Source organism: Bufo gargarizans, chromosome 2 (genome assembly GCF_014858855.1).
Source record: "Bufo gargarizans isolate SCDJY-AF-19 chromosome 2, ASM1485885v1, whole genome shotgun sequence".
Lineage (NCBI taxonomy): Eukaryota > Metazoa > Chordata > Amphibia > Anura > Bufonidae > Bufo > Bufo gargarizans.
The window spans coordinates 255,038,073-255,062,922 of record NC_058081.1 but is presented as its reverse complement, the minus strand read 5'-3'; the positions used below and the strand labels follow the sequence as shown (position 1 = coordinate 255,062,922).

Below are 24,850 nucleotides of genomic sequence, written 5' to 3'. Positions count from 1 at the left end.
GGGCCTATGCATTATATATGTGAATTACCACAAAATTCGTACGCCACAAAATTGAGGAGTATTTTTACTCTTCCAGAAAAAAATGTAGTGTGACCTCTTCTATCAGCTGTAACATACAGCTGACAGTCTGCTACAAATTGTAGACATAACCCCTTCCTTAGGGACTGCTGTATGCATTGGGCTAACCATCGGGCCGCTGCTCTGCTGTGGCAGTGGCCCGATGCCACCCCCTTTTCCCCCGCTGTGTAGGATGGCCATCCTCCCCTCCATACAAGCTGCTTGGTTATGAAGAAAGAATAAAATAATTACATTAATTTTGTCTTGATAAGAGACTTCTAAGGGAGGGGGGGGGGGGGGACATGAATAACCTACACAAATATATAAATGGGCCATACAAAAGATATGGTGAAAAACTGTTCCATATAAAATGTGCTCAAAAGACAAGGGGACACTGCCTCCGATTGGAGAGGAAAACGTTTAGTCTCCGGAAGCGTCAAAGCTTCTTTACTGTAAGAACTTTGAATCTGTGGAATAGACTTCCTCAGGACGTGTTCACAGCAGGAACAGTGGACAGTTTTAAAGGGTTTAGATGAATACTTAAAAGTAAACAACATTAATGCTTATGAAAACGTGTAAAAATCTGAGTCTCAATTCCTTCTGGAATTCGAATCCCCCCCTATCCCTTGGTTGAACTTGATGGAATTGAGTCTTTTTTTTTATTTATTTTTTTTATTGTATTTACTATGCAACATGCCACGGTTCTTAGGGACCGCTGCATGGAAGGGGCAATCATTGGGCCATTGCTCTGCTGTGGCCCGATGCTTTAAGGGTAAACTGAGGGAGGGAGCTCCCCCATCGGGCCACTGCCCTGCCATGGCAGCGTCCCGATGGTTACCATGGCAACCGGATGCCTTCAAAGGCATCCGGATTGCCATGGTATAGCTGATCCTGATCAGGCTTACTGTGAATGACAATTATAGAGGCATCAGACCCACTGAATCTTCAAGAACCAAGTAGAGTCAGAAAAGTGTAAAAAAATAAATAATTTTTTTTCCTATATCTGCACAGAAACCCCCCCCCCCCCCCCCCCCCAAACATGTTTGCTATCACTGCGTCCATAACGACCTGATCTATAAAAGGATCACGTACTTTTACTGAACGCCATAAAAAAATAAAAGAAAAACTATGATGGAATTGTAATTTTGTCCATCGCACGTCCCACAAAATGGTATAAAAAGTGATCAAAAGAGTCATATGTACCCCAAAATAGTACCAATCAAACCATCATCTCCTCCTGCAAAAAATTTACCCTTACCTAAGAGAATCGCCCAAAAAATAAGATATGGCTTTCAGAAAATGGAGACACTAAAACATGATTTTTTTTTTGTTTAAAAAATGCTCTTATGTAAAACCAAAATATATATTTAAAAAAATAAGACATATTAGGTATCGCCGCGTCCTTAACAACCTGCTCTATATAAATATCACGTGTGCTAACCCGTCTGGTGAATGCCGTAAAACAATAAAAACCGTGCCAAGCCATTTTTTATAATCTTACATAAAAGTGTAATATTGAGCGATCAAACAGTGATATGTGCCCTAAAGTAGTACCAATCAAACCATCTCATCTCTCAATCCCCTACCTAAGACAATCGCCCAAAAAATAAAAAAAATTTGGCTTTCAGAAAATGGAAATACAAAAACATGATTTTCTTTTCAATTTTTTTTTGTACTGTATAAATCCAAAATAAATGAAAAAATAGACACATTAGGTATCGCCACATTGTTACGACCTGCTCTAGAAAAATTTCACGTTATCTACTCTGTCAGGTGAACATTGTATAAAAGCAAAAATAGACACTGTGCCAGAACAGCCATTTTTTGGTTACCTTGCCTCACAAAGAGTAAAATACATATATATTACACACAATGCATGACTACCTCTAGCAGAAGATTTATATACTGCAGGAATAACATATATAGATATATATGATATTTAATATATATATATCTATATATAGATATATATATTAGATATCTCTCTCTATCATATTTTTCGCTTTAGAAGACCCACGTTTTCCCCCCCAAAAGTGAGGGGGAAAATGGCAGTGCGTCTTATAACGCGATGGTGTCATTTTTACATGGCTGACACTGATGTATCGCGGGCCGTTAGGCTGCACAGCGCGGCCTGCGATACATCAGTTACAGTTATGCAGGGTGGGAGGAGGAGCTGGAGGCTGGCACGCCGGGCCGGTGCAGTCACTGTATTACACCAGGCTTCGTGCACAGAAGTCTCTTTGTATGTAAAGTCTATTTTTTTTTTTTAATGCTGAAGCAATCGCTCTCCTTTGATAAACTAGCCTAATCGCCTGAAACAGTACTCTCTTTTCCAATAAAGCTGTGAAAAATGAAAGGTGGAATCTGATTGGCTGCTATGGGCAACTAAGCCAGTTCTACTTTGCACCAGTTTGATAACTCCCCCATTATGTACCTATATGTATACATGGCATTGTGTCGTCACACTGTACTAATCTGTGTGGGACAAGTGACCGCTCACTGTGTGGACTGCACACACTACTGTCTTCAGAAGAGAGTGCAGGTAGTGAGAGCGTCAGTAATGAGATCTATATCCTGCTTATAACTCCATGGTTCTGACTGTAGATCGCTGCACTAACGTTAGCCACAGTAATATCTACTGTGTAAACTAATAAGTGCAATTTTATTATGTGCTGCATTACGGTAAGATATGGGGTTGATTTGTTTGTGCACAAAGGTCTCCATAGCCTTTAAGGGGCCTAATATAGGCAAAGTAGTTTATTAAATTACATTTATTAGTTATACATGTTACTCTGGTAAAGCATTTTATTTTCCTTTAGTGCACTATGTGCAGAGAATGAAGAAGCACCGCTGGCGGTGCAAAGCCGTGACATTCTGGTGCAGTGATGAACTTTTGTGTTGCCACTGGTTACAAGCACTTAATGATCTACTTAAACAGCAGAGTAAGTAATATATCTTTTTTTTATTTTTTTATTTTTTATTGCTTGCACCATATTTGTATTTTAGGTGGAGCTGACGAACTACCGTAGATTTAATGAGTTTGCTTAGGCCTTAGCAAGATTAATGTGTCCTATCTAGAACTGCTACAATGGAGATGAAAGAGGCTACATTCACACGACCGTATCCATTTCGCAGACTGCAAATTGCAGATCTGCAGAATATGTATGCGGTACATGTGCATCCCGCACTTTTCACAGGCCTCATTTTAAAAATGCATATTCTTGTCCGCAAAATGGAGAAGAATAGGACATGTTCTATATTCTGTGTACTGTCCGTGGTTTATGGGCCCCAAAGAAATGAATGGGTCTGTATGCGATCCTTTAAGAAATATGGACGCAGGATGAAAATATGGATGTAGCCTGACACGTCCACATTCTTGGAAACATTAGGCAGCAAATTCTAGAGACCATTCATATCTGACATTGGTTGTTTTTGTGCAAGCACACTATTGCTGCTTTTTTTAAATCTTCAGCAGGAAGCCATCAGCTTCTTTTACCAGATTCCACCAATAGCACTCATTCTAGAAAAAGGCTTTATAATAGCACCAGGCTAAAGTAATGTTAGAAAAAATGTGTTCTGACGTTGTATAGTAAGTAAGTTTAGTTTGAAGAATACTTTTTATAAATCTTCTCAATTATCCTGGAAGATAATGTCATTGAAAACAAGGGTACTTCTACCTTAGAGCAGTCTTCCTGCTTTGATGATTACCATCAATAATACATTCTGTCCTTCTTCCTGCAAGATCTATAGCTGCATCATTACTCTCAGTTGACATCTCAGTCGAGGATTCTGAATGCCCAAAGAGGCTGAAAATGTAAATAAAGTAAGGAGGGACAAGATGTTCCAGGTATTATCTAACATACTCTACGCGGAGAAAAATCAAATGGACGTAGCACTTCTCTATAGTTAAGGAATGTTTTGATGGCCACTTCTGGCTTTACTGTCTGTTTCAGAAAGAATGTTTTCTTCTTGTCTCAATAGCATGGAGACCAAAGCGTTTACTAGTCTATATAAACCCATACGGTGGAAAGAAGAAAGGAAAACAAATATATGAGACGAAAGTAGCTCCTTTGTTCAGCCTTGCCTCCATTTCTACAGAGGTCATAGGTAAGTCAAATCTGTCTTCTACTATTCATCCTTGGTTTACTTCCATCTTGCGTGGAAGAATGTCATGTTAGCTAAAAACGTATGTAATACCTGCATGAGATGTGTGTAGACCTTACCAATTAGTAAGCCAGAGGTCTCTGGTGGAATGGCCTAGACATTAAAGTGCAGATAGCTATGCCTCTCCACAAATTTCAGACTGACAACAGCCATCGATCTGTTAAGAGCTCGGATGCTTACTTATAGTAGACTTAGAATGGATGGTGCTTGGTGACAGGCCTGAATTTAAGGGCTGTATTACATTGCTAAGATTTACATGCAGCTATCTCCTCCACAGTAAGGAAGGAGTGATCGCTAATGCCATTGCTCGTCCCTATACAGAATCATGATTTGCCAGCATCATAGCGTGATAAGACAGCATGATCTGCTGCTGGCAAACACTGAGTTTTGTGGCCGCATGAAAGATGTGACCGCCCGATGAAGGAATGTATAGTTTGTTCATCAGGTAATCAGTGGCACCTGTTACACAGGCAGATCATTGCTAATGAGCCTTCCCACAAACGCTTGTTAACGATTATCTGCCGATTTAAGTACTTAATCACTGCTAATTTAGTTACAGGTCGCAAGAACATTTTAATAGGCAGACAATGTGACCCTCCATTATTAAGGATATAATTTGTCACTGAAAATGGTCAAGGACCTGTGAAGGGTAGAGTCATGTTTCGTGGAGAAGCAGATTAGATTTTGGGCATCTTCTTCTGCCGGGAACACCACATCCTAGTAACCTGTACCCAGTTAGGACTGTCTGGATAACAGACAGAAGATCAGGTCCTAATGGTGCGGACATGCACTCTACTTGTCCGTCTGCTCCATACTGCATGATAGTACCATCAGCAGTATTAAGGCTCATCTGCCGAGCAACCTCAAGGGGTCAAAGAGTTTTCATATGATTTCCACTGTAAGGCAAACTTTAGCTGTGACTCAATAGAATGGATGTTTGGTCTGTACTTTTTTCCTGAACGCTCTTGCTTCTCAAACGTTGATTGATGTGATGCCATGTAATAATGAAGGACAGTGAATAAATGCCCCCCTGGGATCAAACACATTTTCAAGGGGTTGTACAGCATTTAGGAAAACATGGTTGCTTTCTTTCAAAAACAGCACCAGGCCTGTCTACAAGTTGTTTTGGAAAGAAAATAGATATGATTTTCTAATCCTGTACACATCCCCTTTTAACTTTGCTCTGACTTGCGTATGTAGTGTGTGGAATGAGGCTACTGCCCTTTATATGTGTGTGTTTTTAGTGCTTTACGTTTATTTCAATACACGTGAAAGCAATGCTTTCTGTTATTGTAGGGAATATAATATGTCATTTCTTATTGTAATTCTCAAGGCATTGGAGGAAGCTTATCGCTCGCCTGCTAATCATTAGTGGCGTTGCTATTGGAACATGATGACGGAATGCCATTCACAGCTAAGGCACATTCTGCAGTTGTCACCAGTAATGATACAATGTCAGATAAATTACACATTGCTGGTTTTATTTTTATCTTTATAATTGCAGCAACATCTTAGAAATCTCGAACTGTAGTAATTATCAGCTTTGTCAGTATTCCCATATTTCATCTGTTTTCTTTCAGTGCACTTTAATTTAAAGGGATTTCAGTTTCCTCTGCCTTCCCTGGCAACTAGGGAGTTCAGGGTAATTACCATAGCTGCATTCATTGAGAGAATGTATAAATTGCTGCCTTTCCGGTCCATGCTACTTGGTTTATTTCCTCACACTCTTCAAGGTTGATATATCTTACTTTATTATGTAACTTAGTTCATGATAGGAATTCATGTATTGAAAACACATGCGTTTTCTAATCATGTAGTGTGAAGGAATATATATATATAAATATATAAGGGTCATCTTTAGCATTAGGAATGTGAACGGATCAACTCAATTACTAAAAATTACAGCCTCTGAATGGATTCAGTTTCTTTGGCTTTTTTATTTTTGTATCTAGAGATATAAACTGAAGCCACTAAATTGACTTATCTTGATGTTATCCTGGTAAATAATATTATTAAGGCTGTACATTGAGAGCCATAACACTAACAGATAGTCAGGTCCATAAATATTGGGACATCGACACAATTCTAACAGTTTTGGCCCTGTACACCACCACAATGGATTTGAAATGAAACGAACAAGATGTGCTTTAACTGCAGACTGTCAGCTTTAATTACATCCAAATCAGGTGAACGGTGTAGGAATTACAACAGTTTACATATGTGCCTCCCACTTGTTAAGGGACCAAAAGTAATGGGACAGAATAATAATCATAAATCAAACTTTCACTTTTTAATACTTGGTTGCAAATCCTTTGCAGTCAATTACAGCCTGAAGTCTGGAACGCATAGACATCACCAGACGCTGGGTTTCATCCCTGGTGATGCTCTGCCAGGCCTCTACTGCAACTGTCTTCAGTTCCTGCTTGTTCTTGGGGCATTTTCCCTTCAGTTTTGTCTTCAGCAAGTGAAATGCATGCTCAATCGGATTAAGGTCAGGTGTTTGACTTGGCCATTGCATAACATTCCACGTCTTTCTCTTAAACTCTTTGGTTGGTTTTGCAGTATGCTTTGGGTCATTGTCCATCTGTACTGTGAAGCGCCGTCCAATGAGTTCTGAAGCATTTGGCTGAATATGAGCAGATAATATTGCCCAAAACACTTCAGAATTCATCCTGCTGCTTTTGTCAGCAGTCACATCATCAATAAATACAAGAGAACCAGTTCCATTGGCAGCCATACATGCCCACGCCATGACACTACCACCACCATGCTTCACTGATGAGGTGGTATGCTTAGGATCATGAGCAGTTCCTTTCCTTCTCCATACTCTTCTCTTCCCATCACTCTGGTACAAGTTGATTTTGGTCCCATCTGTCCATAGGATGTTCCAGAACTGTGAAGGCTTTTTTAGATGTCGAATCTGGCCTTACTGTTTTTGAGGCTCACCAATGGTTTACATCTTGTGGTGAACCCTCTGTATTCACTTTGGTGAAGTCTTCTCTTGATTGTTGACTTTGACACACATAAAACTACCTCCTGGAGAGTGTTCTTGATCTGGCCAACTGTTGTGTAGGGTGTTTTCTTCACCAGGGAAAGAATTCTTCGGTCATCCATAGGGCTGCAACAATTAATCGATGTAATCGATTATAATCGATAACTGGATTAGTTGTCGACGAATCCAGTTATCGAATAATCGCCGATTCGTTGCTATGTGGGCGGGCGGTCACTGCATCTTTATTTTACCTTTTACAATGACGCTCCTGTAACAGGCAGAGCGGACGTGGCGTAACGTCACTTACTCATGTGACACGCCTGCTCCGCCTCCTTCATTCATAAAGTGGGCGGAGCAGGTGCGTCACGTGAGTGAGTGACGTTACGCCGCCGTCCGCTCTGCCTGTTAGTTGTTACCGGAGCGTCATTGTAAAAGGTAAAATAAAGATGCAGTGATTAGTCCGACTAAGCAGCGGGGCCGGGGCTGTTATGGGGAGGGGGGAGGATCTGTCTATGGCACTGCTATGGGGAGGGGGGTCTGTGCACTGTTATGGGGAAAGGGATCTGTGCACTGTTATGCCCATAACAGTGCACATATCCCCCTCTCCATAACAGCGCCACCCACATATCCCCCTCTCCATAACAGCGCCACCCACAGATCCCCCTCTCCATAACAGCGCCACCCGCAGATCCCCCTCTCCATAACTGCGCCACCCGCAGATCCCCCTCTCCATAACTGCGCCACCCGCAGATCCCCCTCTCCATAACTGCGCCACCCGCAGATCCCCCTCTCCATAACTGCGCCACCCGCAGATCCCCCTCTCCATAACTGCGCCACCCGCAGATCCCCCTCTCCATAACTGCGCCACCCGCAGATCCCCCTCTCCATAACTGCGCCACCCGCAGATCCCCCTCTCCATAACTGCGCCACCCGCAGATCCCCCTCTCCATAACTGCGCCACCCGCAGATCCCCCTCTCCATAACTGCGCCACCCGCAGATCCCCCTCTCCATAACTGCGCCACCCGCAGATCCCCCTCTCCATAACTGCGCCACCCGCAGATCCCCCTCCATAACTGCGCCACCCGCAGATCCCCCCTCTCCATAACTGCGCCACCCGCAGATCCCCCCCTCCATAACAGCGCCACCCGCAGATCCCCCCTCTCCATAACAGCGCCACCCGCAGATCCCCCTCTCCATAACAGCGCCACCCGCAGATCCCCCTCTCCATAACAGCGCCACCCGCAGATCCCCCACTCCATAACAGCGCCACCCGCAGATCCCCCTCTCCATAACAGCGCCACCCGCAGATCCCCCTCTCCATAACAGCGCCACCCGCAGATCCCCCTCTCCATAACAGCGCCACCCGCAGATCCCCCTCTCCATAACAGCGCCACCCGCAGATCCCCCTCTCCATAACAGCGCCACCCGCAGATCCCACCCTCCATAACAGCGCCACCCGCAGATCCCACCCTCCATAACAGCGCCACCCGCAGATCCTCCCCATAACAGCGTCGTCCACAATTTGTTTTAATATGGCCTTTGAACATAATTTTTCAAGTAAGATCATATAAACCTCATTGTTTTGTAATTTTGTTGTTTTTCCCGATTAATCGATTAATCGTAGAAATTAATCGGCAACTAATCGATTATTCAAATAATCGTTAGCTGCAGCCCTAGTCATCCACCACAGTTGTTTTCCATGGTCTTCCGGGTCTTTTGGTGTTGCTGAGCTCACCGGTGTGTTCCTTCTTTTTAAAGGGAACCTGTCACCGGGATTTTGGGTATAGAGCTGAGGACATGGGTTGCTAGATGGCCGCTAGCACACCCAGTCCCCATAGCTCTGTGTGCTTTTATTGTGTATAAAAACCCATTTGATACATATGCAAATTAACCAGAGATGAGTCACAGCTTGAAAATATTACTCTTCTCTGGTCACACAAGTAAGATATGACTCTTTTATGTTAATTTGCATATGTATCAAATCGGGTTTTTTCCACAATAAAAGCACACAGAGCTATGGGGACTGGGTATTGCGGATGTGCTAGCGGCCATCTAGCAGCCCATGTTAAGTGGGATAAAAGAAGAAATCTGACCTCTAAGTTGACACAGCCACCACCTGGATAGATTTATACAATCCTTCAGACACATGGCAAAATCTACTATCTTGGATATGGATGAGAGCAATCTATCCCACTTAAAGGGAACCTGTCACCGGGATTTTAGGTATAGAGCTGAGGACATGGGTTTGCTAGATGGCCGCTAGCACATCCGCAATACCCAGTCCCCATAGCTCTGTGTGCTTTTATTGTGTATACAAAAAAACAATTTGATACATGTGCAAATTAACCTGATATGAGTCGGAACTTGAAAATATGACTCTTCTCTGGTCACACAAGTAACATATGACTCTCTTTTTATGTTAATTTGCATATGTATCAAATCTGTTTTTTGACACAATAAAAGCACACAGAGCTATGGGGACTGGGTGTTGCGGATGTGCTAGTGGCCATAGAGCAACCCATGTCCTCAGCTCTATACACCAAATCCAGGTGACAGGTTCCCCTTGAGGCCATGCAATCTTTGGAAAACACTCTCTCGTTAACTTCAGTGGTATCAACCACTGAAGAATCCCATTTTTTTCCTCTGTTTACTGGCTAACACAGTACAAATATGTGTATTATTTTCTAACACATATAAATATAGAAATATTATATACTCATTTTAGAAGATCTGTAGACAAAATTTTCTTGGTTCAGAATATTTTTGATTGTGTCTTTATTTTTTTCAGTGGTGGTTTAGTTCCTTGCAGTTCATAGTAACAGTTTTTAATGGAAATCTACCCCCATGAACCGTCCTAGTAAATGTACAATGAATGCTTATTTGTAATGACAAATCTGAACCAGCAAAGCTTACAGTGTAAAGCAGTAGTAGGTATAGGTCAGGATATGATGAGATGGGCGATTTAAGACTTCATTAGGATACAGCCCTGTAGTATGGCTGGCTGCTTGCGGCCTACCTACTCACACCCGTGGCAGCCAGTAGCCACACAATTTTGCGGTAACTTGGCAGTATGTGGGAGTGACTTGGCAGTATGTGGTCAGCCGCACTGTGATTTTGTGCCTCTAATCCACTGACTTTCAGGGTCCTAATAAAGCAGCAAATCCTGAATCGGGGACACTGCCTTTGCATTTTAGCTTTTACCCAGCTATAGCCGTCACTTTTGAATAATGTCAGAAAGTACATAGTTGTGAAGCTGGCTGGCAGAATTACAGTATTAATATAAGTTGCATTTGCTTTTAGATTCCTTATATGCTCTCGCATTTTGCTTTTAACAGTGACAGAATATGCAAACCATGCTAGAGATAACCTTTACGAGGCCAGTCTAGACAAGTATGATGGGTAAGTTTTTCACCTTAAACGTTCTGTGCTTTCTATTCTTTGTTGATATACAGAAGGTAAATGAAAATACATAAAGGGATAAACTGGGACCAGTTTCTAATCTATTGCTGCTGGCTTCTGTCACTAGAGGAAAGGACGTATCGCGTAGTCAATAAGGATTAGCCTTTATCTATAATTAACCATTTTGGGGATCATCTATTGCATTTTGAATGTTTTACAGCTTGGGCTCCTAGTTTTTGTATTTATCATGCAAAAAAATCAGAAACTTTGACAACAGGGTTTGGCTTATTCATTTGAAAACCTAATATCCTGTCTTGTGGCATCCTAAACATATATATAATTTTGCATATCCGGCTCCTATGCAGAAAAAACATGGGTTGGATAGTGTGGACAATTTTGTCTCTCAATGCTAACCTACCCTTAAAGTCCTCTTTAAATGGCCCGATGGAGCAGATGATTGTTGGGAAGTAAGTGTTCTTTTCTGACAATTGCCTGCTCGTCAGTGGAGGAGACTGCTGCATTTACATGTAGTGATCTCCTGCACAGTATTGGGGAGGAGTGATTGCTAATGCCACCGCTTGTCCCCATTGACTCATACAGACTCATTGTTGGCAGTAGAGTGCTGTTTAGTCAGCACAATCTGCTTACCAGATACAGTGATTTAGGTGACCACACCAACCAGTCGACTCTCAACCAGTCCTGTCAAAATCGCATCAGATTTTGCCTTTATCTGTGTGGTCACCTTTAAACATGCTTCAGCTTAGTGGTAGGTAGAGAGAAGTCTTGAGCAGTATTAAAGCCATGGTCCTCAACCTTTAAAATTAATTTTCTTTTCTTTAGGCCAGAGGATTGTAAGACTTTGTGGGAATTTATCAAGCCCTGCACTTCAGAATTATCATTTCCGGAATTTGCAAAATAGGGCTTTTTATACTTTCTGGGCTTATTGGAGCAAATATCTAATTTTGTGATCTTACATCATTCTATGTATTTATGAGGTGTAGATCATATTTAAGAAATTAGGAAGTTGTACAAACTAGAATTACCTCTCTAGACATATTTAAGTAGTCACAGTACTTTCACACAACTTTGCATAAATCAATAGTACAGACCTAGATGGAACGCCTGCTCACTTTAGAAACAGATTGCATAATCCCGTAGACATCTATGAATAGTGGAGGGGGAGAAGAAGGGAGTAAGTGCAGAGACCAGACTATACAGGCATAATTCTGTAGTTCAGTGTTATATCTTCTGCCCAAGTTGTTATTCTCATCTATACTGCTCAGTACTTCTCTATAACATCCTGCATGATGATTATGAGCGAGTTGGATGGACTTAAGCGTTATTTACATGTCAATGTTTTGGTCAGTGATTTCAATCAATGATTGTGAGCCAAAACCTGGACTGGAGTATACAGGGAGATATGGTATTAGAGAAAGATCTGCACCTGATTTTGGCTCACAATCTCTGACTGTGTGAATAAGGCCTTAGGAAGCTTAAAGAGGACCTTTCACCTGAAAATGAAAGTTAAACTAAAGATATAGCCTTACTTACATGCCTCCGGTATTGCTTATTCATTTTTCAATCAGTGACCCCGTTTGTCCGCGCTGCCCCCCGGAATATTTGCCGCCTTGTATGCTAATGAGTCATTCGGCTCAACTGGACGAGCCTTCAAAAGTTCTTCTGGGCGTGTCATTCTTCTCCCTGGCACGGAGCGCATCCAATCAGCGCGCTCCGCTCTTAGCCAGGGAGAATTAGAAATGCAATATGCAAAGGAGAAGACTTCTGAAAAAAGCCAGATATAAGTAATATAAAGGTCTGATATAGTGCTGTCACTCATGTACAGTGTAAACACGTGAAGTTATTTTGAAAAGTTATCTGAAATTAGTTATCTTTTAAAGATGTAGAAAACTTACCACACATGCAATGTTTAATAAAATTAGAGCACTGTATGTAATGCTTATTTAAATGCCATGTACACCTTTTGGAGGCAATTTTTTTATGATTGCATTTTACTCATTTTGGGCTAAAAGTCTTATTTTTTTTAAATGGTCTTTATAAAAAAACATTGAGCCGTTCTCTCACAAAGAGTTAATGATTTGTCTAGCTGTGTGAATGGTACTTTTTTACTTTCACTTTGTGTCAGTCATCAGCAGATACTGTTTACACATCTGCTGCCGGCAAACCATAATTTTTATGACTGCATGAATGATCTTTTACCCAAAGAATGAGTGCTTGTTAATGATTATCTGGCAGGTTCTCGCCCGTGTAAAGCACCCTTAAGCCACATTCTTATCAATAAGACAATGATTGAGCTATAATGAGGGTTTATAATGTCAAAAAACAGAGATAAGGAGCCAGGTGAGATGAGCTGGCTGATGGGGCAGAGAGAAAATTCAGATCTTGCTACCAGAACATCTAAGTCCTGTACAGAGAAAAGGGTTCCAAATTTTTAATAAAGACCAATTTTGCTCAAAATGAGTACAATGCAATAATAAAAAAATTGTCCCCAAAGTTGTACATAGCCTTTAAGCAAAATGTTCTTCAGAAATTCCCTCCATGATAAATTTCCCCCATTATTTAGCAAAAAATGATAGAAAACTGAGTATTTTATGTTGTTTCTAGTCATATCAGACACTGGCGAATGGACAGATTTTGTGTGTGTATTGTAACTGAAGTCTCTCATCCCCCGCAGCATTGTTTGTGTTGGTGGCGATGGAATGTTCAGTGAAGTGCTTCATGGCCTCGTAGGCCGGGTACAAAAGGATTCTGATGTGGATCATAACAATCCTAAAGTCCCATTATCTCGGTGCAATATGAGGATTGGCATTATTCCTGCTGGTAAGGGGACTAATTATGTTCATGCTGACCTCATATTGTTCTGCTTCATTTGTGATTTTGTGACATTGACTTTTATGCTCAGTGATGCAGCTCATTTTAATATTCCATATGTGACCTTGCACTACGCACAAAGCTATTTTGAGTATGGTACAGATTTAGCATATCAAAATGATTATACATTCTGGTTCATGCTAGCATCATTGAGGATTAATGCGGGTGCATATACTCATTTAAGTTTTTCTGCTTCTGGGCAGGGTCACTTATTTCGTCTTATGTTGTACTGTAGTCAGTAACGTAATATCTAATGCTAAAAATATTTACTTTAGGTGTTGCAAATGGATTAATAACGTATATGTAAAATGCATCATCTTCAATAAACAACCCATCATTGAATTGTAGTGGTAAAGGCTATGGACCATTGAATTGTAGTGGTAAAGGCTATGGACACATAGCAGACATTTTTATTTAACTACCCTTGTTAAGCATATTTGCCATTAGTTCTAATTAAACATTTTAGACCATTTGTCTTCTACAGCTTCAGTGTTGTGTACAAGACCACAGAAGCTGCTTCATGCCATTCTATGTGAAATCTGTAAGAGAAGCTTTCTAATGGCTCTGGTCTGCAGCACTCTCCTTGATGTCTCCTGAACACTAATAAAGCTGACTTTTTGTTTTAATGGGTTCTCCAGGGCTTTGACTAATTTCTACCTTTCCTACAATAGTATTCGGCCATGCTGATGATCCCACAATCTGAACGGTGCACAAATGACCGTCTGACTGGTTGCAGGCTCTTCTACTGATGTCTACATAATGTACATGCAGCTGAACAAGAAGACACAGGAGCAGAACCAGTCGAGACATCAGTGGAAGAGCCCGTAGCCAATCAGACTTCCTTTTGAAAGCTTGAATTTAGTCAACGCCCTGGGGAACCCTCTTTTAAGATAGTTTTATTTAGACTTGCATTTAGTTGGTAAAGGTGCAATCCGATTATATTGAGTTATCCGCTATCCACAGGATTGGAAATTACTATTAAATTAGTGGGTGTTCTACCACTGGGACAAGAATGGGGGCCCTGTACCCTGTGGAGCCCCCTGAAATGAATGGCCAGTCTGGCATACTACCAACTGCTATGTTCATTTCTATCTCTGGAACTCCTGTAGAAATAAATGGAGAGGCTGCACATGTGCCGGACCAGCTGCTCCATTCATTTTGGTGGGTTCCACGGGGTACAGGGCCCAGTTCCCGTTATCCCATCTCTTGTGGCTAGGGCATAAGTTAATATAACCGGAATACAGTTTTAAAGGCAGCCTGTCGTCATGAAAATGCTGTGCAATCTGCAGGCAGTATGTTATAGAGCAATAGGAGCTAAGCAGATTAACATAGCATTATGAGCAAAAAAATGTATTCACTTAAAGGGGTTGGCTCATCTCAGACATTGATAGCATATCGTTGGACACCTAGGACCCCCGCATATCAGCTGTTTGAGGAGACCGCGCCACTCCGGTGAGCGCTGTGGCCTCCTCATAGCTTAGCTAGTCTTGCTGCCAGAAGAACGGTTAAAGTAAAACAAAAAATAAAACGTATTAATAAATATCCATAAAAAATGGGGGAATCTCTCTCTTCTCATACGGAGACAGGCAAATTGTGGGAATATATATATATGATTCAAAAAATGGGGGCACATCCAACAATAAAAAAGGAACAGTGCTGGCTCACGGTATATAATACACAATATGGCAAAAAGAAAGAAAAAGAATACCGAAACAGCCGCACATCTAAAATATGACAAATTTATTCAAGGAAACAGACACAACACAGAATAAGTTAAAATCGTTGTATACTTATTCTTTTAATATGGTTCCACTTACACAAGTATTTTATTTTCTGTTCTAACTCTCACTTGCCTGAGAAAGGAGGTACAGTCTCATCACACTGCACTTGCTGTGAGTCCTATCAAAGGACACGCCCATGCTGGATGTAAATTGTATGGAAAAAATCTGTTGCTGTGGAACAAAATATACATTGTAACTGGTGAAATTGGCAACATAAGATCACGTTGCCGGGTAAAATCCACACTGTGTTTGCACGTTGATTTTGTTTCCCCACAGTGTGAGGATGAGATTTACTATATAATTACACGGTTTATGTAATATACTTTGGAAAATCCACAGTTTCTTCCACGTGCAAACATACAGTAAGGGCTTATGCATTCATATATATTTTTCTTCAGTGACAGTTATTTTTATTTTTTTATTGTGGCCGTATGCGGAACCATTCGCTGTAATGGGGCTACAAAAAAAAAGGTCTTCCCTGCCTCCTGCTTGTGATAGGTTTCACCCTGTTAGCTGTGTGTGAAGCTACATCTCAGAGTACACTGGAGTTTCTGCACACAGCACCTACAACTCATACAGACAATGTGATTTAGGGCAGTTTCGTAAAGATTCATCTAATCATTGTATGGGATCACCTATGGTGTAAAGTAGAATTGGCTTAGTTGCCCATAGCAACCAATCAAATTCCACCTTTCATTTTTGACAGCTCCATTGGAAAATAAAAGGTGGAATCTGATTGGTTGCTCTGGGCATCTCAGCTAGTTCTTCTTCACACTAGTTTGATAAATGACCCCCTAGTTCCTTAGGACATGATTAAGATCTACAGCAACATTCATGGGGGCATTCAGAGGAACAAGGGCTATAGAACTTGGTGGGGAGGGGTCTGAGAGCTGATAGTGATGTAATTCTGACTCCACAAGACTTCACAGAAAGCCACACAGGAGAGACTGACCTGTCTATAGGAGATCATGCCTTGGACCGGTGCCCATAAAAGGGTTTAAAAAGTATAGATACTACTGAGCTATGATGAACATAAATTACACTGCTAGAATATTGCTGGGCAGTTAACATTATTTGCCCCCCAAATAAGAAATTGTTACTTTAACCAAGTATAACATGTTCTTAGAGTCCTTCAGAGTCTTTTTTTCTTGCTGGATTTTTCTATTTGTTTTTGGCTGCCATGCTGTATTCTTGTAGTATCCTCACAATACGTTTTCAAATGTAGCCCAAGGCTTAGTAATAAATGAGGGACTTTAGCAGCACCGTACTCATCCTTGTAATGATGAAGTGTACTCTCTTGTGCATTGCCTTGCGTTTCTGAATGTTCTTTGGACTGGTTACACAGCTATCCCTTATTAGTCAGCTTCCCCACCCCTTTTACTTTTATACACAGTGCAATTTCTTTCCTGAGGTCTTGACTTATTGCAACAAACTCAAAATATAATAAATACCTCTGAAATCCTACTGCTCTGTAAGGCAGAGGTTTTATTAGTAATATGTCAAAGACTGAGATTTATCTGATGTGTTGACTTGAGCGTATAGTTCTATTGAAGCACCATTTTTTTCCCTAAGAGCTGCAAAGACTAATCCTTTCTTGAGAATCATATGCCCTTGGAATTACATTTAAACTTTTTATGTGGGCAGTGATAGAAATAGTGCTGCTGCCGCACAGCGGCTTGATCCATTGCGGCTTTTACTACAAGCTTAGTAAAACTGGATTTAACATACAGGACAGTAGCTGGAGCTGGGCAGGGTTCCAGCTCTTCTCCACAGAATAGAAGAAATATTCTGTCTGTTTCAGGGAGGTAAAACCTAATCTACTGCACAATCAAGTTTTCATTTAGATTTTCCATGAGCATATTTTATTCTGCTCATTTCTGGGTTTTTTTTTTCCATTTTTCTTCCTGTATTTACTAGGCTAGTTAATATTCCTAACTGTTCAACTGCTTATATCACAAATTGTGTGGATGGGAGCACACATTAACTCCTAACATGCATCACCAATCACATAAACAAGAGAGGGGCGCCAACTATGGCTGCATTCACATCTCCGTCACGGCGCAAATACCACCTGTCGGCCATACCAAAGAAACCATTGCATGTGGCTGTTGTCCGGCCAAAACCCGACATTAGTGCCGGAAATCGGCTGGATCACCATTGCAGTCAATGGGAATCTGGTGTTGAAGTAGAGGACCCGGGAAGATGATCTGTGCTGGAACAGCCTGCCCGATCTCAGAACAGAGATGTAAACGAAGCCTAGAATTCATAACGCCTGTGTATGTAAAGAATAAAGTGCCAAAAAAAAAAAAGCACAGGACAGGGACCAAATTGAACAGTAACCAATACTTTACTAGCAGTTCATTAACAATATGTTAAAGTGCATATGATAAAATAACAATAGCAGGCATACTCATGCAGAGAAGCGTATTTTTTTTGTCCACATCCGATACACATTTTTTGTGGGTCGGATGCGGACCCATTCACTTCAGTGGGGCCGCATTCGTTTGTACTTTCTGTGGTACCCGTAAAAATATAGAACATGTTCTATTCTTGTCTGCATTACAGACAAGTAAAGGACTACTATTATGAACCGGCTGTGTGCATGAGCCCAAGGGGAGTGACTACAATTACTCTCCAGCTCACTTGGGTCAGGGTGTTTGGGGTAGGAGATTAGCGTTCAGTGTTACGTGTGTGTATGTGTGTGTATATATAATATATATATATATATATATATATATATATATATTTTATATGTACACCTACCTTCTGGTTCACGCTATTTTTCTGCGTTTGCCTGCTATTGTAATTTTATTACTGAATTGCTTATAAAGTAATTGGTTATTGTACGATTTGGTCCCTGTGCATGCTTTTTTTTTTTTTTTTTTTTTGTTAATTTTTTTTCTAACATAGGTTGAAAAGATTAAATGAGAACTATTGTTTCCAATAGCATTACTGACACCTATAAGAGAGGTAATGGAGAACCTGAAGGGTTTACTTTTACCTTGGGTTGTTTAACCAGTTGGGTATGTTTGTGTATCATGTTAGCAATGTTTCATTCATTTGAAGCATAAGAACAATAGAAAAGCAATAAGTACTTAAGACTCCTCATGTTAGCATACCCCAAGCAGTTTATTTTATATAAACCTAGCAGCTGATTTTGAAATTGTTAGTAGCTTTGATTTGTTTTTGTCATATTAGATTTTTGCTTTCATTGAAATATAAAATGACTGTTTCCTCAGGCTCTACAGACTGTGTATGCTTTTCAACTGTAGGCATCAGTGATCCGGTGACTTCAGCTTTGCACATCATTTTAGGTATGTACTTTCTTCATTTTATAAATGTTTCAGTGCAACTTTATATAGTTTTTTTTATATATAACCTATTTCCCTTATACACAATACTGCTTGAACAAAGCTGTCAGTCTTGACATGCAATTTCCCCATTCTGTGGGATTAATCAGATTTTTCTAAATTGACAGGAAGAACCTATTTTAAAATTTTATTTTTGTGACGTTTGGTTTACAGCCATGTGTAATTGCTCTGGAAGACATGTAATAAGATGAAAGGATGACTGTAGTTGCATTGTTAGATGGATATGGTTGATGGGTACGCTGCATACAATAGATAGATAGATTTAGATTTGTAATCACATATTTCAAAAGTTATCTGTGGATGGTAAGATTTCTCATAACACTTGAACTACTCTTGCCGATATCGGGGACAATCTTTCCTTCTTTCATGGCTGACAGGGCCGTTACAGATGAAAAGATTTGTTGTCTCTGTGTGGTGTTCAGTGGGGTGTCAGAACTTGGTAAATGGGCAGGCATTGTGCCTTAATCTATACTGAAATACCAGACAAAATCCTATGGACAAGACTCATTTAACCTTCTAAAAGTCACGTCACAAATGCAGATTTTTCATATGTGTCGGCAGTAAATCTTTTTGGTGTACAACAAGGGGACATTACTGCATTTTAACCCCTTACTGACATAATAATTTTAGCCTTAAGGACCAATAATGTTTTCCCCCTTTGTGTTATAGCATTCATAATTTATTTATTTTTTATTCAAAATTTTTATTTTGCGGGATTAGTTGTAGGTTTTTTAGGAACCATATTGGGGGTGTATACATAGTGTATTAAATAACTTTTATAATTTTTAGGGGGAAAGAAAAACAAATTTTGTGAAATTTTTGTTACATTTGGTGAAATTTGTTTACACCATACTTTTATTATGTGCTTCAGTACAGTGATGATAATGCCACATTTCTATATATTTTTTCTATTTTTCCTTTCCTTCTGCAGTCTGTCAGCTCTGCAGCTGCTCTCTCATTCTCCTCCAGACTGACAGGGAGAAGAGACAGCTGCTTTAGCTGCTAATTTCCCTGGTTTGGAACCAGCTATTGTTTAAAAGCTGGTATTTCATGCTTTCAAACAATACCATAATGACAGCAATATCTTAAGTACATGGGAAGATATCAATGTTAGAAATCTGGAAGCAGTGAATGCAGCTGAAAGTTTTATTCCTAATTATTCCCAACTCGATTTCTAACAGTGATATCTCCTGACTATCTTGGACTAATGCTGTCATTTTGTTCTTGTATGAAACAAGACCAGTCCCATGCATCTAATCCAGGGAAAGCAGCTAAAGCAATTCTGGGCTCGGGCAGAACAGTTAGGTTGTAAAAGTTAAGGACCTTCGTTTCTGCCAGAACATAATTTTTAGTTTTCTTTTTTTCCGCAGGGGATTGTCAGCCACTAGATGTAAGCTCTGTTCACCACAAAAAAATGTTTCTTAAATACTCAGTGTCACTCTTGGGCTACGGTTTCTATGGTGATGTGTTAAAAGGCAGTGAAAAGAATCGCTGGCTGGGTCCAGCTAGATACGACTTTTCAGGTAAGAGAACACAATGCATGTGTTTAACATGATGAACTTACTGCTGCTTTAGCATTTTTCTCTATAATAATTAGCAAATTCTGAAGAGTTGGTAGCTTTAGGCTAGGTCTACACGACGACATTTGTTGCGTGACAAAAAGTTGCACGACAGATAGGGTGCAACATTTTGTTGCACTAATGTTGTGCGACAATTTTTATAATGGCAGTCTATGGTGTCGCACTGCAACATGCGACATGCTGCGACGCGACAGTCGCAGAAAAATCCATCTCGAATAAATTTTCTGCGACTGTCGCGTCGCAGCACGTTGCAGTGCGACACCATAGACTGCCATTATAAAAATTGTTGCGCAACATTAGTGCAACAAAATGTCGCGCGACAAATGTCGTCGTGTAGACCTAGCCTTAGACTACAGTATATTTACAAACGGTTAAAAAAAAAGTTGCATCAGAAACGGTGGCAAAAAGTTGCATGTTTTTACTGCAATTTTTGCCACGGAAATGGCTGTGGATTTCACCCGCCTTGTTGCCAAGAGGAAAATCTGTGGTGGAGATCTGTAGCATAAATTGACACCTCGCAGATGTCAAATCCACACCACAGGTTAACTTCCGATTCCAAGAAAAAGTATTGCGATGCTCGTTACCATTCAATACCACGCAAAGAGGGAAAAAAAAATAACAAAAAGTACCCAAACATTAACCTCATGTGTATTTATTTTTTTCAAACCGACCAATTTCAGCAGGAAGATGATCATTTAATGCAGGGTTGGCGAACCTGTGGCTCTCCAGCTGTTACAAAACTACAACTCCCAGCATGCTCAGTCTTCCTACAGCAGGGCATGGTGGGAGTTGTAATTTTACAACAGCTGGAGAGCCGCAGGTTGGCCAGTCCTGATTTAATGTGTATGGTAGCCTCCCCCAACAACAGATTTTCTAGGGGGAGATTTCAACGTTCCTGATCCACTGGCCACTGCCAGAGGTGTGTGTAACAGTTTGCCCTTTTCCAAGTATGCATATGGTCAGGGGGAGTAGCTATCTTCTGAATGGCAGCTGTCTAAATTGTATGGCCAGCCTTGGCTTATGAATGTTTTATCCAGCCTGAACATTAGCAGAGACTGAGCACAAGCAATAGACATTAGCTTTTTTTTTTTCTAACATCTTTTCAACTGTGTAAAGATTTTGTCATATCTACTGATAAAAGTTTAATCATTCATCATGGGAAGTAATTCAGATCTGTACCCAGTTGCCATTTATCAAATCTTTCTAAAGAGTAATGTTTAGAATGTGATGTCCCAGTAGGAAAATTAAAAATAAATTTGCACAAAAGTCATCTAAGCTGTGATATGCAATTAAAAATTTAAATGTAATTTGTGGGTTTAAGAGTTCTCTTGCCGAGCAAGTGTGATCTATCATCTCACTGTACTGAATCTAGCCGATGCTCCACATCCTTAAATAGAATTATGGAAATTGTATTTATTGTTGTTTTTGGCCTTTTTCATAACTCTGTGGTGCCAAATACCATAAATCTTAGCAATTTACTTCAGTAAAATTACCTTTACGCTTATATCAAAATTAGGCTCAAAGCAAATTACAATGATTGACTGATGCCGGTTTTGTGTATTGAAATGATCACAATTGCTCCTCTTCTAAATCATCCTACATTTGATATTGTTTCACACGTACGTATTGGATATATAAGATGGTTGAGGTGTGTATGTGAAGCACATGCCTAATTCTCAGAAACCTGCACATGGTTCTGATGGCAGGGACAGATAATGCATTTGACCGCTGTGCAAGATGTGATTTGATCAAAGTGAGTACAATATTAATTGTGGTAAATGAAGAAGCAGCCACTGGAGATCCACGGGCAGTTTAATTTTCCATTTGGTTATTGTATACTTTCCTCTGCTTTTAAATCTGCTGTAAAATCATTCTAGCGCAATGTGGTCCCACTGTTCCCATAAAGATGGCTTCATTTCTGTAAATGGTTTGTTGTAAGACAAATGCTACTTGAAAAAGCCGCATACTGGAGTCTGTGATCGGTGTCTGTGCTGGAGACATATCTTTGGCTAGGTTTTTATGTTCAGGCTTTTTGATAGAATTTTGAAGCCAATGCCAGGAGTGGATTCAATGTTTCCTTTATACGTGTCCTCCTTTTATTATCAGTTTCTGGCTTTGGCTTCAAAAACTCCATCAACAACCTGAATTTGGAAACCCAGCTTTATAGGAAGGGAATAATTTATACTCTTTCTGTTCTTCTCTTTCTGAAATGGCCACTTTACAAGCAGGAACAGCTCTTCTCGTATAGCATGGATTGTGGGTGAAGACACTTTTTCATTAAACAGAAACCGTATACTGTAACTGTGCTAGAAGTCCATCCAAGATGGAGAAAACTACTAAATCCAGTGACAGGCAAACTTGTTGAAACTTTCCATCCAGTTAAAATACATGACCGAACAAGACTGGATAGTGCATGCCAGGCAGTGTCCTTAGTCCTAGCATATGCCTTTTGAAGGCTCTTTCTAGGCTGGGTATTCATGTCGTTGATTACTACGCAACAGTGTTTTACTGGTAATATCCCATAGCATAGGTGATAAGTGTTTGACTGCTGGAACCCCTAGTGATCCTGAGAACAGGTGTCCCCGAGTCCCCCATTTGAATGAAGCAGTAGTATACTTGTTGGTCTAGCGCTCTAATCACTTATATGGAACTGACGGAGCTCTGTTTGCACCATGAAGCAGTGCACTAATGTGCTATTGTTTCATTCAGACAGTGATCTCAGAAACCGCCATTGTCAGATTTGCTGGTTGCACCTCCAGTGAGTATACATTTATCAAGTTTAGGTGCTAAATGCGGTTTGTGGAATAACCGCTGAAAGGATGACCATAGGTATGAATATCCATCAGCTGAATGGATGTTTGGCTGACAACTGTCTTCCTGTTCTTCCCTGCAAGGATAATAATTCTCCTATAGCTCGTATTTAGGGAAAAAGTTAAGTTGCCCCAATAAATATGAAATAAAATATCAGGTCTATGAGCAGTGTATATAACCTATGTGATCTGAACCAAGTACGGAGTAGAACTCCAGATAATTTTTCTTTATTCAGTTTAGATATAATGTTCATAATAAGTCAGTAGTGTAGACCATTTCAGCAAAATACATTGCAGCCATTCCTATCGGCTACCCTCAGAATCTAGGGTAAATGTGAGGTTTTCATGCAGCATATGTCCAGAAGGAACTAGAGATTTCCATTGTGAGAGCTTTGGCATAGTAGCTGCCATCCTACAAAGAGTATAGCTTTTCTGGCTAAAAATGAGGTTTCCTGAAAAAATATCATTTGTTGATGTATCCGTTGTAAATCTTCCTGAAAACAAAAAGAAAATTTGAATTTAGGTTTGCAGTGAAATTGAACCCCAAACATAAAACATAGACGGGAGGGGACATCTCCCCAGAATTGAGTAATAAGGTGCAAAAATCCAAATCAAGTGGTCAAAGTATCCTCCTGATGACATCTGAGATGGGTCAAGCTGAGGATAACCACCTCCCTGTGAAGTCTGTAGTAGATGAGGTATGCTTGATGGGTGAGATATACTGTACAACTTAGGGCAGCAGATGACCAGAAGAGAACATAATAAATTCCAATTTAGTTGGGCCTATATATTTCTGTGGAATAGTCTATGGTTTGATATTGTGTAGGAATTTACTGATGGTTTCAGGAATTCATAGACTGTACACATAGAAGTAATTTCATAGGAATGAGATAAGGGCTACCTGCCCTACCCAATCAGTTTCGCTAATATGCATTGTTTTTAGCATTACTTCTGTGAATACAGGAAATTCATCATTACATTCCTTCACAAAGTGCAACATCAGATCAATAAATATCTAAAGGACAGAAAAAAAACAAAGTACAAAGTCACAACATGCAGTCATGATAAGACAGCAGGGACAGGCTGTGTCAAAAGCCAGACAAACACTTGATTGGAGTATAACTATAAAAGGCCAGTTTCTCTGGGCAAGTCATGCATGTGGCTGAACACTCTCTGTGTATCTACAGGTTAAACTCGAAGAATTGGAATATCATGCAAAAGTTCATTTATTTCAGTAATGCGAATTAAAAGGAATTGCAGTAATGCAACTTAAAATTAGAATATTGTGAATAGGTACAATATTCTAGGCTCAAAGTGTCACACTCTAGTCAGCTAATTAATCCCTATCCCCCTGAGCAAAGGGCACCTGAGAATAACAAATACCGTGTTTTTTCGCCCCATAGGACGCAAAAGTGGGGGGGGAAAAGCGGCGTCTTATAGGGTGAATACTAATGAGCGCTTCCATAATGGAAGCGTTCATTTGTACCGGAGGACCAGGAAGTGGTGAAGGCTCTGTACTCACCGCTTCCTGGTCCTTGGCTGTCTGCTGTGGCTGTGGCTGTGCGCGCCGGGTGAGGTCAGATTAACATTGGGGGTCTGACCTGAGGTCTAATGAAAAATATATCTTTTTTTCTTATTGTCCTCCTGTAAAACCTAGGTGTGTCTTATGGGCTGGTGCGTCTTATAGGGCGAAAAATACGGCTTGAAATATCTCACTTTGCATGTAATGAGTCTCTCGTATATTAGTTTCACCTTTTAAGTTGCATTACTGAAATAAATGAACTTTGTACGATATTCTAATTCTTT

At 40.4% G+C, this 24,850-nt stretch overlaps 1 protein-coding gene across 1 annotated transcript in view; it reads left to right on the top strand.

Moving 5' to 3' along the window:
• Positions 1 to 24,850, top strand: part of CERK (ceramide kinase) — a 115,361-nt gene that overhangs the window by 67,680 nt on the left and 22,831 nt on the right. The window contains exons 4-9 of the mRNA XM_044280235.1: positions 2,877 to 2,999; positions 4,039 to 4,164; positions 10,550 to 10,613; positions 13,306 to 13,451; positions 18,523 to 18,597; positions 20,025 to 20,177. Coding sequence (XP_044136170.1) covers positions 2,877 to 2,999; positions 4,039 to 4,164; positions 10,550 to 10,613; positions 13,306 to 13,451; positions 18,523 to 18,597; positions 20,025 to 20,177 — 687 coding nt within the window. The remainder of the gene's footprint in view (positions 1 to 2,876; positions 3,000 to 4,038; positions 4,165 to 10,549; positions 10,614 to 13,305; positions 13,452 to 18,522; positions 18,598 to 20,024; positions 20,178 to 24,850) is intronic.